Consider the following 17,002-nt stretch of genomic DNA (forward strand, 5'->3'; position numbering starts at 1 on the left):
CCTAGACACTCCAATGTCACCTCAAGTATCCGTGGGTATGATTATACGATATGCATCACACAATCACAGATTCATCTATTCAACCAACATAAAGAACTTCAAAGAGTGCCCCAAAGTTTCTACCGAAGAGTCAAGACGGAAACGTGTGCCAACCCCTATGCATAAGTTCACGAGGTCACGGAACTCGCAAGTTGATCACCAAAACATACATCAAGTGGATCACGTGATATCCCATTGTCACCATAGATAAGCAAATGCAAGACATACATCAAGTGTTCTCAAATCCTTAAAGACTCAATCCGATAATATAACGTCAAAGGGAAAACTCAATTCATCACAAGAGAGTAGAGGGGGAGAAACATCATAAGATCCAAATATAATAGCAAAGCTCGCGATACATCAAGATCGTGCCGACTCAAGAACACGAGAGAGAGAGAGAGAGATCAAGCACATAGCTATTGGTACATACCCTCAGCCCCGAGGGTGAACTACTCCCTCCTCGTCATGGAGAGCGCCGGGATGATGAAGATGGCCACCGGAGAGGGATTCCCCCTCCGACGGGGTGCCGAAACGGGTCTAGATTGGTTTTCGATGGCTACGGAGGCTTGTGGCGGCGGAACTCCCGATCTAGGTTTCTTTCTGGAAGTTTTGGGTTGTATAAGAGGTGTTAGAGTCGGGAACAAGGCAGGGGGTCTCCGGGCTGTCCACGAGGCAGGGGGCGCGCCTAGGGGGTGGGCGCGCCCCCCACCCTCGTGGGTAGCCCGGGACTCTTCTGGCCCAACTTTTTTTTACTCCATATTCTTCTTCTGGTCCAAAAATAAGTTTCGTGAAGTTTCAGGTCAATTGGACTCCGTTTGGTTTTCCTTTTCTGCGATACTCGAAAACAACGAAAAAACATAAACTGGCACTGGGCTCTAGGTGAATAGGTTAGTCCCAGAAATCATATAAAATAGCATATAAATGCATATAAAACATCCAAGTTTGATAATATAATAGCATGGAACAATCAAAAATTATAGATACATTGGAGACGTATCAAGCATCCCCAAGCTTAATTCCTGCTCGTCCTCTAGTAGGTAAATAATAAAAACAGAATTTTTGATGTGGAATGCTACCTAACATATTTATCAATGTAATCTTCTTTATTGTGGCAAGAATATTCAGATCCATAAGATTCAAGACAAAAGTTTAATATTGACATAAAAATAATAATACTTCAAGCATACTAACTAAGCAATTATGTCTTCTCAAAATAACATGGCCAAAGAAAGCTTATCCCTACAAAATCATATAGTTTGGCTATGCTTCATTTTCGTCACACAAAAATGCTCTCATCATGTACAACCCCGATGACAAGCCAAGCAATTGTTTCATACTTTAGTAATCTCAAACTTTTTTCAACTTTCACGCAATACATGAGCGCGAGCCATGGATATAGCATTATGGATGGAATATAATATAATGATGGGGGTTGTGTGGAGAAGACAAAAAGGAGAAAGTATCACATTGACGTGGCTAATCAACGGGCTAGGGAGATGCCCATCAATTGATGTCAATGCAAGGAGTAGGGATTGCCATGCAACGGTTGCACTAGAGCTATAAATGTATGAAAGCTCAACAAAAGAAACTAAGTGGGAGTGCATCCAACTTGCTTGCTCACAAAGACCTAGGGCATTTGAGGAAGCCCATTGTTGGAATATACAAGCCAAGTTCTATAATGAAAAATTCCCACTTAGTATATGAAAGTGACGACATAAGAGACTTTCTATCATAAAGATCATGGTGCTACTTTGAAGCACAAGTGTAGAAAAAGAGGATAGTAGCATTGTCCCTTTTTATTTTGTTGGAGTAATTGGACACGGATACCCCGAAGACGGCGAGACAATAAATGAAGACATCAGGCTAGCAAAGCCCCTTAGTCCGATTGCCCGGCCGCTCCTGCCGGCTCCCCGTCCGACTGCTCTACCCGGCCGGCTACCGGCTGCCGATTGCGCCAACCAGCCGGCTGCCGACTACAGCCTGACGTGACCCCGACAGGACGGCCATACCGCGGACAAGACAGCTGTACCGCGACGCCATCATCTACAGTGTACCTGTCCCCTTGGCACTATTCTATAAAGTGCCTAGGGGACAAGCTTGACATGCACCATGCCCCATGCATGGCTTGGCTTGTAAGCTACCCAAGGTAGCTTACAACCAACGCCATGTCCCATGCCCAGTACACACTATATATAGCTAGCTCCATCCATCCATCAGAGGATGGACTCACACACTCACGCACACACACAAGCTAGCTAGCTAGCAAGAGAGCTAGCTAGCAATCCATCCATCCACTCCTACGGGCAAGCATGCCCAAGCACACCCATTCGGCCAAGAGCAACGGCCACCATGCCACATGCATATACGAGGCCAGATGCCTATGGCACTGACCTCAGATACAACTCCAGGAGAACTCTGTACCAGATATACCACATATACTCAGACATGTAGGAGTAGGGGTGTTATCTCTCCGGAGAGCCCCGAACCTGGGTAAACTAGCGTGTGATACTTGCGTACCCGTCCTTGGATATTCCGGCAGCAGTCTTGCCCTCACACGAAGCCACCTTGTGGCATATGTCGTCTTGCACCCCCCGTGAGAATACCATGAGATTTGGCGCCCATCGTGGGGCGGTACTATGCTACCGCGCTGCTGCTGGTTTCGCAGTCCGGGCGGGACCATCTTCGTCATCACCGCGGCATCGCCGTCGTCTCTCCGGTAGCGCTCGGGGGCCCGACATCGACGCGCCCTCGGAGCGGCCGCGAGGGGCGGCACGTCCTCGCCGTCGGCCTCTTCATCATCACCACCGCAACGCCGACCGTCCGTGCCTCGCTTCGGTCGGCCGCATCCGTGCACGCGTCGTGCCGCGTCGCTCGCGTCTGCTCCTCTATGCGTTGTGCCTTGCTCCGGCCGAAAAGCGTGTTTGCCACTCCATATATCATCCATACAAGCTAGCTAGATGCAAGTCAAACTGTGGTCAAACGTTAGCTATACACTGGTTATACATGCCTCGTACGCTTCCTGTACCATGGCCATGCGCCACCAAAACCATGCCCAGATATTCCCCAGATAATAGTCACATAATCCCCCTATAATCCACTGCTTGTACACTGACCGGATACTAGTCAGATATCCATCAGAGAACGCCCAGACTGTAGCGCTGCTTGTTGCTCCTGCCACCCCGCGCGCCTGGCTCCGTCTCCCGCGTGGACCGGGTCGCCCTTGCCGCGTCCCGCGTCGGCCGGGTCCTCCGCTGCCGGGTCCGACTCCTCCCGCGTCTGTGCCGTCTAGCGCTGGGTCCGGCTCCGCGCCCGCCTTGCCACTCGCCGGCTCGCCTCCCGCCGCCTCCGCCTGCAGCGTCGGGTTCGGCCCCGTCCGCTGGAGTCCTCCGACCCGGCCGCGCCGGCTTCCTCGCAACCCGGCGTGCCGGCTTCGCCCCGGTCCGGCTTCCTACCCACTCGGCACGCCGGCTCCACCCGCGTCGGCTACCCGGCCGGCCTTGCCTCCTGCCGTCTTCCCAGCGACCCGGCCGCTTGCCGGCTCTGCCCGCAACCCGGCGACCCGGCCGCGCCAACTTCCTCGCAACCCAGCCTGCCGGCTTCTGCTGCGCCCCGGCCGCTGGCTTTCCCGCAACCCGGCGCCGGCTTCTGCCGCGCCCCGGCTGTCGGTTTCAGCTGCGTCCCGCTCCTGCCTGCTACTCATGCAAAGAAAGAAAGAAAAAGAGAGAAGGGGCCGGCTGGAAAGAGTTTCCGGGTTTAAAAAAAGGAAGAAGAGCTGTGTCCGACTGCTCAAGGCCGGCTGGCGAAAAAAAAATGGAGTGAGATGCCGGCTGGAAAGAAGCAAAGGCCGAGTGCCTAGCCGGCTAAGAGAAAGAAAAGAGTGGCCGGCTGGATATAAAAAAAAGAGAAAAAGGGGAAAGATCTGACTGCGCAGACTGCTGCCCAGCCGACTACTTTGTTTGACCGACCGCGTCACCGCTTGGCTGGCCGGTTCATCTGCCCGCTTCGCTGCCTGGCCGACCGATGAGCCGGTCCGGCTGCGCACAGCCGGCTGACGAGGAGAAGAGAAGAACAAAGTAGTCGCCGGGAGATCCGGCCCGACTGCTCGATAGTCGGCCCAAATCTTGGGGGCTACACCTAGCGGGTGCGCCGACGCGTAGCCGCACCGGCTGTCTTCGACGACCTCTGCCGCGACTACATGAAAATCAATGTGAGCTCCTCACCCGCATATTTTTGCATCACGCATGCACGGTTAACCCCGAACGATGCTCGGGGGGCTATCTCCGCATTTTTATTACAGTTGCACCACTGTTCGCCCCGGTGCCAGTCAGAGTTGGCCCGGGGCTGACCGCTTGGCCTAAGATGTTTTTTCCCGCAGACGGCTTAGTAGCGTGTGGAGTACCAAAGGCCAACCTCTCAGCCACAGATCGCAGAGCGGCTGTCCGGCTAGCGAGAGCAAAAGCTGGAGGTCACCCCACGCGAAAAAACGTCCGGGAAGAGAAACGCTTCGGGCGACCCAACCGTTTCCTTTATGAGTATCTGCTCGGTTAAATCCACTCCCAGAGTCCGAGTACTATACACTCCACTTTGCGGCCCACTCTCAGCCACAGACCGCAGAGCGGCTGTCCGGCGAGCAAGAGCACCAGCCAAAAAGCGGAGGGAACACGAAAAAGATTAAGGGGGCTCGGACGAAACCGAGTCGGCACCCTCCGCATAAAACTTGCAATGCTAAAAGCAAACATTAGATATATCTGCGTTGACTAACTTTGTCTTTTTTATGATAATTTCCATGAACACTCGCCAAAAAACCTCCGCCCAACTTTGCCAAGTTGCCTGGAGGCTTGGGAGCTACTGTCGGAGTAATTGGACACGGATACCCCGAAGACGGCGAGATAATAAATCAAGACATTGGGGCTAGCAAAGCCCCTCAGTCCGACTGCCCGGCCGCTCCTGCCGGCTCCCCGTCCGACTGCTCTGCCCGGTCGGCTACCGACTGCAGCCTGACGCGACCCTGACAGGACGGCCATACCGCGGACGAGACAGCTGTACCGCGACGCCATCATCTACAGTGTACCTGTCCCCTTGGCACTATTATATAAAGTGCCTAGGGGACAAGCTTGACATGCACCATGCCCCATGCATGGCTTGGCTTATAAGCTACCCAAGGTAGCTTAAAACCAACGCCATGTCCCATGCCCAGTACACACTATATATAGCTAGCTCCATCCATCCATCAGAGGATGGACTCACACACTCACGCACACACACACAAGCTAGCTAGCTAGCAAGAGAGCTAGCTAGCAATCCATCCATCCACTCCTACGGGCAAGCATGCCCAAGCACACCCATTCGGCCAAGAGCAACGGCCACCATACCACATGTATATACGAGGCCAGATGCCTATGGCACTGACCTCAGATACAGCTCCAGGAGCACTCTGTACCAGATATACCACATATACTCAGACATGCAGGAGTAGGGGTGTTATCTCTCCAGAGAGCCCCAAACCTGGGTAAACTAGCGCGTGATACTCGCATACCCGTCCCTGGATATTCCGGCAGCAGTCTTGCCCTCATACGAAGCCACCTTGTGGCATATGTCGTCTTGCACCCCCCGTGAGAATACCACGACATATTTATTATTATTTTTTTGGGCCTTCTTTTTTTATTTGGCCTTTCTATTTTTTTGGGACAATGCTCTATTAATGATGATCATCACACTTCTATCTATTTACAACTCAATGATTACAACTCGATACTAGAACAAGATATGACTCTATATGAATGCTTCCGGCGGTGTACCGGGATATGCAATGACTCATGAGTGACATGTATGCAATAATTATGAACGGTGTCTTTGCCACAAATACGATGTCCACTACATGATCATGCAAGGCAATATGACAATGATGATGCGTGTCATAATAAATGGAACAGTCACTACACCACGGTGGAGTTTAGGTGACACAATTCTGTGGGCAAAGGTCTACTGATGTCCACAAAATAAGTGTTGGCGTATCTTTTAAGTTATGTCTTCACATCATGTGTCGGCGAAGATAAATCAATGTGGACACAGTAAGTGTCAGCAACCACAAAGCCACCACGTATCAGTCGGCGTTTTCTTAACAACACGTCATGTGTCGGCACATGTGTGGCGATTGACAGTTTATCAGTTGGCGTAGATACGCACTTAGCGACGTCAGATGTGTTGGCGTATGTAGGGTGTATGGGCACGGATTAAGTGTCGGCGTAGGTTGACACGTGTCAATCGACCGGAGGTTGCAAACTTGGCGCGAGATTTAGGCGCGAGGAGGTGAAATTTTCGGCGTGCCCGTGCAAAATATCCCCAAATATAGCCAGTTCCTACCTCAATAAAAAAAACACAATTCCATAACCCTACCCGTGCCTGCCGCCACCACCCTCACGCTCGATCCACCGTCATCGCCGTTCTCGCGCTCCACCCCGACGCCCCAGCCACCATCCTCGCGTCCTCGCACTCCACCCCGTCGCCTAGCCGCCGTCGAGCTCCACCCCGTCGCCCAGCCGCCCTCTAGCTCCACCCCGTCGCCCAGCCGCCGTCTAGCTCCACACCATCGCCCAGCCGCCGTCGAGCGCCACCCTGACGCCCAACCGCCGTCGAGCACCACCCCAACGCCCAGCCGCCGTCGAGCACCACCCCGACGCCCAGCCACCGTCGAGCTCCAGCCCGACGCCCGGCCTCCCCTGAGCTCCACCCCTACATCGAATCCGCCGTCCTCGCATCCCCCACATCCAGCCGACGCTCACCCTCGACTTCCAGCCGCCTCAGAACATCCTGGGCGCCGTCAGTCTTCGACCTGCGAGCTGCGCCCCTCCCAAAGCGAGCCGTCGTTGCTGCCGATTTCTGCACAAGACTCATCCCCATCCATACTCTGTTCCGTGAGGTAAGCATCAGCTCCTCCTGTGATTTCCTTCTATATACTGTTGTTTGCTTGTGCATTACTGAACTTGAACCATATGCAGTTGTTTTTGTTGCTTGAATAATGATAGTTTGATATTTCTATTGTTGCTTGCATAATGATTGTAGCTTCACGGATGCAAAGCTAACACTGCCGCACTGGCCAAATACAGATTAGTTGGCAAATTTGATATTAAGGGTGCATCATGGACAAAACATGGTTGTCTCAGCCTAGGTACATCAAATTAGCTTTTTTTCCAACTCATAAGCGGTATAATTATGTCATGAACTGTTCTGATATCTAAAAAAATTACATGTAGGCACACAAATGAGTATGTACAGGGGGTAGACAAGTTTATAGAGTTTGCTTTTATTAATTCAACGAATGGAAACAAAATCTTGTGTCCTTGCAAGATATGTTTGAACTCTAAATGGAGAGTAGCAACTGAAATACGTGACGATTTGATATGTGCGGGTTTCATGGAGGGGTATCATACATGGTTGTTTCATGGAGAATCTAGCCACTCTTTCCCAAATGTTGAGGGGGTAGAAGCAAAGACTTCATCGGCAGATAATGAATTAGCTGATTTCTTGCGAGACATAGCTTATGGATTAGATGATGGGGGGTGTTGGAAGAGAACAATGAGGACAGTAACAACCCCCATGTTGATGCTGATACCAAGGCTTATTTGAAGATGGTTGATGATGACAACAAAGAGCTATACCCTGGGTGTAAAAACTTCTCAAAATTGTGTTTTGTTGTCAAATTGCTCCACATCAAACTTCTTGGGCGATGAAGTGACAAATTTTTTGACATGGTGCTTGAGTTACTTAGCGATGCATTCCCCAAAGGTTCAGTACTTCCCAAAAATTTCAATGAAGCTAAGAAAATAGTTAAATTTGTTGGGCTTGGGTATGTAAATGTACTATTCAGAAATGAATTTGATAAGGATAATCAGTGTCCAAAGTGTAAAACTTCAAGGTGGAAATCAGAAAAGAAGAGTCCTGATGGGAAAAGGGTACATAGGGTTCCTAAAAAGGTTCTTCGCTATTTTCCTATTAAAAGAAGGCTTCAAAGGTATTTTGCGTCCTCTAAAACTGCAACTGACATGAGGTGGCATGATGAACAACGTACCAAAGATGGTCTGATTAGGTGCCCAGCGGATGCTATTTTCTGGAAGGATTTTGATTCCAAACATCCACTAATTGGTAATGACAGTCGCAATTTTAGGTTTGCTGCGACAACAGATGGCTTTAATCCATTTAGGACGACAAGGAGTACCTATAGTATCTGGCCAGTCTTTTTGATTCCATACAACCTTCCTCCTTGGATGTGCATGAAGCGGCCTAATTTCATCCTTTCTTTGCTCATTCCTGGCCCTAAGGCACCTGGTGGTGATATGGATGTCTACCTTGAGCCTTTAGTAGACGATCTAGTAGATATGTACTACCATGGTGTAAAGACATTTGATGCTTCTAAGTCTGAAATATTTGATCTTCGTGCTGCCATCCTTTGCACCATACACGACTTTCCAGGTTTAGGCTACACTCATGGGTGTGCTACCCAGGGTGAGGTAGCTTGTCCTGAGTGCCATTCACTCACTTGTTCTCTACAATTAAAGAAGGGCAGCAAATATTGTTATATGGGACATCGTAGGTTCTTATCATCCAACCATAAGTTTAGGTCAGATGAAAAGTTATTTGATGGCAAGTCAGAGCATAGGACTGCACCTATACCTCTTATTGGTGAGGAAATTGATGATTTGACAGCAAATCTTGAAACATCCTTTGGAAAAGATCCAGCTGCTAGGAAAACATCAACGAGAAAACGCAAAGAAGGTGAATCGCCTCCCCTTTATAAAAGAAGATCTGTGTGGTTTAAGCTGCCCTATTGGAAAGATCTGATGTTGCGTCATAATTTTGATGTTATGCATATAGAAAAAAATGTATGTGATAACATAGTTAACACACTTCTGGGCCTTGAGGGAAAATCAAAGGATAACGTAAATTCTCGCCTAGACATCCAAGCTTTGGGTATTATGGGGGACCTTCATCCTGTTGAAGTAGAAGAGGGTAAATTGTATATACCTCCAGCACAATATACTTTGACACCTGAGCAGATGAAACATTTTCTCCAAGTCCTGATGGGAGTCAAGTTTCCACAAGGCTTTGCAGCTGATATACGACGTTATATCCATGTTGCCGAGAAGAAGATTTTTGGACTTAAGAGCCATGATAATCACATTCTATTGCAACACCTGCTTCCTCTTGCGATTCGAAAAATACTGCCAACAAGAGTATGTGCTGCATTGACTCGTGTTAGTAACTTCTTCAAGAAGATTTGCTCACCTGTTATCCGCATCAGTGATATGCAAATCCTAGAGGCTGAAATAGCTGAGACCTTAAGCATACTTGAAACTATATTCCTACCAAGTTTTTTTGATGTCATGGTCCACTTGATGGTGCATCTGCCTGCCCAAGTTAGAATTGGTGGTCCAGTACACTTCCGAAGCATGTGGTCGTTAGAAAGGTGATCTTCTAAAAAAAATCTAATAGCAACATTTTTTTACAAATGAATTTTTCAAATAGGCTTACAATCTGTAGTATGTAGGTATTTGGGGCACTACAAAGGACATGTTCGCACTAGAAGCCATCCCGAAGGATCAATCGCTAAGGGTTACTTGTTTGATGAGAGCCTTACATATTGTTCTCGCTATCTAAAAGGGTGTGAGACTAGGTTCACCCGGCAAGATAATAATGTTGAGGTGCTGAATAATGAAACCTCCAGTACCAATCCATACTTCTGCCACAAGGGGCAAGGTTTGGGTAGCATTGTATCATTATCGACCAATTCTTGGATCCAAGCACATAGATATGTCTTGTTCAACCACAATGAAATAAAACCTTATGTGAAGTAAGCTTCCCATGCTGTAGTAATATTATCTCTTCCTTTCTTATCTTTCTTACAATAGTTAATTTGATACACAATTATAGGAAGCACCGCGAGCACCTATCCTCAATTGGTCTTCCCAATGAAAAAGCAATCAATACTATGCAACATGAGAAATTTCATGAGTGGTTTCGACAACATGTAAGTAGGACATGACTTGACCTATTGTGCTCAACATTAATCATGTTGACTTGTTGTAACTAACAACAATTCTATACTCAGGTGTTGGCATTAGTTGAAAGAGGTGTAGAAGTATCAGAAGAAATGCAAATTTTAGCCCAAGAGCCTTTCATGATTGCTAGAAAATTTAACAGCTATACTACTAATGGGTTTGATTTCCATACACACTCAAGTGATGATGGTAGACCTATTCAAAATAGTGGAGTAGCTATAAATGCGCAAAATTCAGAAGGAGTAGAGATATATTATGGCATTATTAGGGAGATAGTTGAGCTAAACTGCCGCCAAAAAGGATATATGGTGTTATTTCTATGTGATTGGGTTGACAATCGTGAACAAGACAAATGGGTAAAAACCGATCAGTTTGGGGTTACAACTGTTAACTTCAACCATTTATTCAGTAGCGGTGATAAGTTATCAGATGAACCTTTCATCTTAGCATCACAAGCCACACAAGTTTTCTATGTTCCAGAGGTTGATAATGAAGGTTGGTGTGCAGTTGTCCAGAACAATAAACCACATGGCATGTACTCTATGGCTGCTGTGGATGAAGAAAATATGGATGATGATGATGATGAAAATTTAGTTCTTGAAAATGCTAATAAGGGGTTGTTAATTGATCTACACACAGATGTTGATCCCGACATTGATTATACCAAATTTTCTCATGTAAGGACTGATATAGATGGAATAATTGTTGCTGCACCAAAGAGGAAGTAAGTGTGATAATGATTTTCTGCATCTTATTTGGTAGTTGTGTAAAATTTGGTTGTGATGTTAGTTCAAATACTTGATTGTTGTATAGACTACTAACTCATTTGTAAACACTTACAGGAGCAGGAGCAAAAATGGCAACCGCAGCAAGAAGCGCAGAAAGAATCCCTGAATATGAACTCGAAAAGAACAAAAATGTAGTTGAAGTACTTAGAAAACAAAACGAGAACATGAAGAGAACTTTGAATCTGAAAGGTCTAGCAGATGCATATGTGTCAGAAGGCCTACCTGCTCCCCAAAAGAAGAAAAAGGTATTGCTTTGAGTAATGCATATGTTTGCACATGCAGAATGACATGTTTGCATGCTATGAAAAGCTGAACATTGATATGGCTATCCCATTTAGAATAGTTAACACTTATTTATGTTGTAATTGTAGAGACAAAAGCAAACTCCTGTTTCACAAACTCAAGCTCCTGAACGACAATTGAGGTCTACTTCAAGATTAACTACTGAAATAATAACCGAACCTGAGGTTGTAGTGAATGAACCTGAAGGTATGCTTCTTAACTTTGATACGTGTACCTTGCATTGCTTAGAAGCTAGTTTGTGCATTCTTTGTGAACCTTGCAATTGAATGATAATGCACTGATAATACTAAACCTGTTTTCTGCATTTGTTGTGTATCAGGCCAGGAAAGGGAGGTCAGGAAAGTTACTGCTATGAAAAGCATATGGGGAAGGCAAAACAAGCCTAAACTCAAGTTGGAAATAAATGAGTATGGTCAGCCTTGTGGTAAATCTTCTACACGGTTTGCTAACTTTGTTGGAACACAAATAAGAACCAAGGGTTTTCCGGTTGAATTTGATGATTGGAGGAAGGTTGATCTATCGAGAAAACTTGCTTTATGGGCTGAGGCAAAGGTAATGCGTTTATGTCCTGCTCTTATGTCCTGGATGCTATCTTACTGTTATGATTAGGAGTGACTAGCGATTTAGTATATGTCATATTGTTCTCTAATGGCTTTTTTTGAATGCCTATTTTTCAGTTGTTTTGGCAATTAGACCAACGAGTTTTCCAATGGTATATGAAAACAGCACAAATTAAATGGAAAGACTTAAAATCAGACCTAAAGAGGGAATATTATGATGAATCCTATACGTATGATGAACTTATAGCATCATGTGATGCTAGAGTTCATCCGGACCAATGGAAGTTGCTTGTTGCATTTTGGTTAACTCCAAAAGCTAAGGTAAGCTCTTTGTTAGGTTGGTATTGACATATGATTCTACTTGTTTGACATGATTTTATGACACCATTTCGTAGGCTCGCTCAATAAGAGGCAAAAAAATCAAGCAAATCATAATCAAAATCACACATCTGGAAGTAAGAGTTTTGCTCGGGTTGACACTGAAATGGTATGCAACCATGCAATCTTTGTTGTAAACTTGGATGTTTATACATTTTGAAAATTGTTTTAATCTTTTTATTGCTTGACATAGACCGAGGTGCTCAATCGTCGCCCGCATAGACATGAACTGTTTATTGAAACACATACACATCGAATTAGTGGACTTCCTCAAAAAGGGTCTGCATTAAGAATTGTAAGTTCAGATGCACTTTAAGTTTTTGATTCCTTTCATATTTTTGTTTATGTAGTAAATACTAGGAACACATAACACATTTCTGAAATTTACAGAAAGAACTTCAAGATGAAGCAGAAAAGCACCCTGAATTAGTGGACAATGGTATTAAGGATGGTGATTTGTTTGCATTTGTTTGTGGAAAAGAAAAAAATGGATATGTTCGTGCTATCGGATTGGGTCCAACTCCATCTGAACTAGAGTTTCCTGGAACCCAGCAGTATAAATCTACAAAGATTCAAATGGCAATGGAGGCGTGTCGTGTATCTGACCAAAAAGTGGAACATCTGCAAGAACAAATGGACGACATGAAGAAAAAAATGACACAAATGGATGACATGAAGAAGCAAATGGCTGAGATGAGGGAACTTCTTTTGTCTTCACAAGGGCAACGAGATCAACCCAATAGCACACCTGCTGCAACATCACAACAGGTAACACGATAGTTCTACTATATTGTATCTCTGCAATAGTGGAACATGTAGTGATATGATTTATTTATTGTTTATTATATTTAGTAACATCTATAATGCTTGATTTTGATGTAGAACATAAGGACAAGAGAAGCTAGTAATACTGAAGAAGGTAATACTATTCTGGAGGACGTGGCTGAGTCAAATGCTATTGGAATTGGAAGAAGAGTTGTTAATGTACAGAAACCTGACAAGCAACAAGGGGTAAACCTTTCTTTCCTACATAGAAGATGTTATGCCCTCCTTTTGACTGTAATGCTATGCTATGATTCAACTTCATTTGAATTTAATGCTATGATACAACTTGAATGAAAATTCATTTGACTTAAGTCTGAATGATAATTCATTTAACTAGATCTTGTCAATATGATGCTTTATTAACTTAAGTTTTTCTGCTTCGGATTTCCTATGCCTTTCTACACAATAATATGTATTTGTAGACTTGAACTTGCTTCTTTAAAATGAAAGTATGGTCTGAATTACAATTTTTCCCTATAGGGTGGAAGAGATGTGATACTATATAGCATAAGTAGACCCTTAAGTGTTGCTGTTGCCAAAGGAACAATTCAAACAACCAATCCAAAGGCTGTGGTGGGGGGTGAGCCTCTAGGTTCTCAATTTGTTGAAATTGTCGTCTATTCGGTGTTCAAAAGGGACACTCAGTTGCCTTGTCCGTATGGAAATGTGCTTACCATGGCAGATGCTAAGGGTAAATCAATTGCATGGCCATCTGCTATGGTAAGAATCTAGAGCACTTGATTTCTTTTCTTTTTCGCTGATTGATCACCTATTGGCCATGGGAGATGTTAAGTAATGATTATTGTTGTAGATGAAAGATGCACAGAAGGCAGCCAATGTGCCACGAGGTGCAGGTACTATGACATACTCCAAACTTCAAGTTTACTATGATGCATTATTTTCCTTGTATTCTGTGATTGTTGTGCCATCAACAACTTTTTATGTGATGTGATGAAATTATTGTGATTGGAAATAGTGGAATGCTTGTTGAATGTGAGAAACCATCTGTTTATTGCTGGCACAAATCCATATCATGTTTTTCACCTATCTAATTCATGGTAGCACTTCACTAGCTATTGTTATGTTCTTTGCATTCTATTCTTTTTTACTGCCTTTTTTTAATTGTAAACCTGAGTGAGATATTGATTGTTTGCATTTGTGGGTTTTCATAATTTATTGGATCACTTTTCTGAGTGTGAGAGACGGGCCAGAACAACTTGTAGCCAGAGGTGTCCTATATTACATTCAAATACAGGAGTAGTGTGCAGAATTATGCATTGTTTTATTCTCAATGTAAATGTCCTGGAACAAATTTGTCATGGTTTTTTTATTCTCAATGTGCCCTGGTGATCTCTTCTCAATGTACTATGCTTGCTATGAAACTTCCATGCAAATAATTTCTAAATCCTATCTGTAATTTATTAAGGAGAATAAAACCATGCATAATCTGTTCCTGCCAATCTTTATTTGAACTTTGAACATTTTTGGGGTTGAATGCTCACTTGAGAAATTTTTATGGATTTCAGGTACTTAGCCACCTAGCGCATGGATATGATGACTTGGAGTGTCATGGAACATTTGGCTATTTGCAGTATTTTGGACCGGCCAACTTCAACCATTCCATGAATCTTCTGTGTGTTATTTGGTGCTTCAAGTATTTTGGAGTAGAACTTTGTGCTCATGTATATGACTTGTGTTCTGGACTAGTGTTTGAACTCTTTTAGACCAGCAAGTAGTGCTCCTATTAATGCGACTTGTTTTGTTATGAACCTGGGTCAATATATATGTAAGTTATTATGAACCTGGGTCAAACATATGCAGTGCTCATGGATGGGCAAACTATGTTGGTTGTTGTGAACCTGGGTCGATATATATGTATGTTGTCATCTTGATGCTCTTTATGGATGAAATTTGAGCATTGTATATGTATATCAAATATTTTCATTTTGATGTCGTTTGTGGATGACACTTGAGCACCGCATATGTGCCAAATTATTGTTTTGGCTGTACACTTTATATGGATGTTGCATGGTACCTGTTGGCCATGGTACATACCTATCTTCACAGAGTAAGTGTTGGGAAACGTACCTAACTAGCTGGACAGAATGAGTGTCGGCCAAGGTATGTACCTACATTGACAGATTAAGTGTCGGCCAAGGTATGTACCTACCTCGACAGATTAAGTGTCGGCAAAAGCATATACCTAGAGGGACAACCTATGTGTCGACAAAAGTAGGGTGTACGCCCACAAAAGAGCTGTCGGGGTAGATAGGGTGTACGCCCACAAATCATCTGTCGGGATATGTAGGGTGTATGACCGCAGGAAATGTGTTGGCGTAGGTAGGGTGTATGCCGACTGAACGTGTGTCAGGAAATAAACAACTGTCGGCAATACCTTTGCCAACATCAAGTCCTCCGACTGTTTTATCTTTTGTCGGCCTAGATCTTAGCTACAATTTATGTGTCGGCAAAGGTACCCTATGCCAACAGATAGGTGTATCACCAAATCTTGACCGTGGTGTAGTGGGTGAAAAGTTGCATGGCAATATATCTCAGAATGGCTATGGAAATGCCATAATAGGTAGGTACAGTGGCTGTTTTGAGGAAGATATAAGGAGGTTTATGTGTGATAGAGCGTATCGTATCACGGGATTTGGATGCACCGGCGAAGTTTGCACCAACTCTCAAGGTGAGAAAGGGCAATGCACGGTACCGAAGAGGCTAGCAATGATGGAAGGGTGAGAGTGCGTATAATCCATGGACTCAACATTAGTCATAAAGAACTCACATACTTACTGCAAAAATCTACAAGTCATCAAAAACCAAGTATTATGTGCATGCTCCTAGGGGGATAGATTGGTAGGAAAAGACCATCGCTGGTCCCCGACCGCCACTCATAAGGAAGACAATCAAATAACACCTCATGTTTCTACACAACGGTTACCATACGTGCATGCTACGTGACTTGCAAACCTCAACACAAGTATTTATCAATTTCACAATTACTCAACTAGCACGACTCTAATATCACCATCTTTATATCTCAAAGCAATTATCAAGTATCAAACTTCTCATATTATTCAATGCACTTTATATGAAAGTTTTTATTATATCACTCTTGGATGCCTGTCATATTAGGACTAGTTTCATAACCAAAGCAAACTACCATGATGTTCTAAAGACTCTCAAAATAATATAAGTGAAGCATGACAGTTCATCTATTTCTTCAAAATAAAACCACTGCCGTGCTCTAAAAAAATATAAGTGAAGCACTAGAGCAAAAGACAAACTACTCGGAAAGATATAAGTGAAGATCAATGAGTAGTCGAATAATTATGCAACTATGTGAAGACTCTCTAACTTTTAATTATTTAAGATCTTGGTATTTTATTCAAACAACAAGCAAAACAAAATAAAATAAAATGACGCTCCAAGCAAAACACATATCAGGTGGTGAAAAAAAATATAGCTCCAAGTAAAGTTACCGATGAACGAAGACGAAAGAGGGGATGCCTTCCGGGGCATCCCCAAGCTTAGGCTCTTGGTTTTCCTTGAATATTACCTTGGGGTTCCTTGGTAATCCCCAATCTTAGGCTCTTGCTACTCCTTATTCCATAGTCCATCGAATCTTTACCCAAAACTTGAAAACTTCACAACACAAAACTTAACAGAAAACTCGTAAGCTCCGTTGGTATAAGAAAATAAATCACCACTTAGGTACTGTTGTGAACTCATCCTAAATTAATATTGGTGTAATATCTACTGTATTCCAACTTATCTATGGTTCATACCCTCCGATACTACTCATAGATTCATCAAAATAAGCAAACAACACAATGAAAACAGAATCTGTCAAAAATAGAAGAGTCTGTAGTACTCTGGATCAAACGTATACTTATGGAACCCCAAAAATTCTAAAATAAATTTCTGGACGTGAGGAATTTATCTATTAATTATTTTCAAAAAGAATTAACTAAATAGCACTCTTTAATAAAAAATGGCAGCAATTCTCGTGAGCACTAAAGTTTCTGTTTTTTATAGCAAGATCAAAAAG

At 44.1% G+C, this 17,002-nt stretch overlaps 1 protein-coding gene across 1 annotated transcript; it reads left to right on the top strand.

Annotated features, from left to right (window-relative positions):
* The first annotated feature begins 8,090 nt into the window (after nt 1–8,090).
* LOC147985653 (uncharacterized) lies at nt 8,091–10,988 on the top strand. Its single transcript, XM_087541677.1, has 5 exons — nt 8,091–9,502; nt 9,584–9,886; nt 9,967–10,067; nt 10,158–10,818; nt 10,937–10,988. The coding sequence occupies exons 1-5, from the start codon at nt 8,304–8,306 to the stop codon at nt 10,986–10,988; spliced, it is 2,316 nt and encodes a 771-aa protein (XP_087397803.1). The 5' UTR covers nt 8,091–8,303.
* Nucleotides 10,989–17,002: the final 6,014 nt, after the last annotated feature.

Source organism: Triticum urartu, chromosome 2A, assembly GCF_056163025.1.
Source record: "Triticum urartu cultivar PI428250 chromosome 2A, HENAU_Tu73, whole genome shotgun sequence".
NCBI classification, from domain to species: Eukaryota; Viridiplantae; Streptophyta; class Magnoliopsida; order Poales; family Poaceae; genus Triticum; species Triticum urartu.

What these genes read in the sequence shown, in the direction of transcription:
- LOC147985653 (XM_087541677.1), top strand. Translation starts at nt 8,304, where the DNA reads ATGTGCATGAAGCGGCCTAATTTCATCCTTTCTTTGCTCATTCCTGGC. An exon ending in AGCATGTGGTCGTTAGAAAG is followed by an intron (nt 9,503 to 9,583) that starts GTGATCTTCTAA and finishes TGTAGTATGTAG; the next exon opens with GTATTTGGGGCACTACAAAG. An exon ending in GAAATAAAACCTTATGTGAA is followed by an intron (nt 9,887 to 9,966) that starts GTAAGCTTCCCA and finishes ACACAATTATAG; the next exon opens with GAAGCACCGCGAGCACCTAT.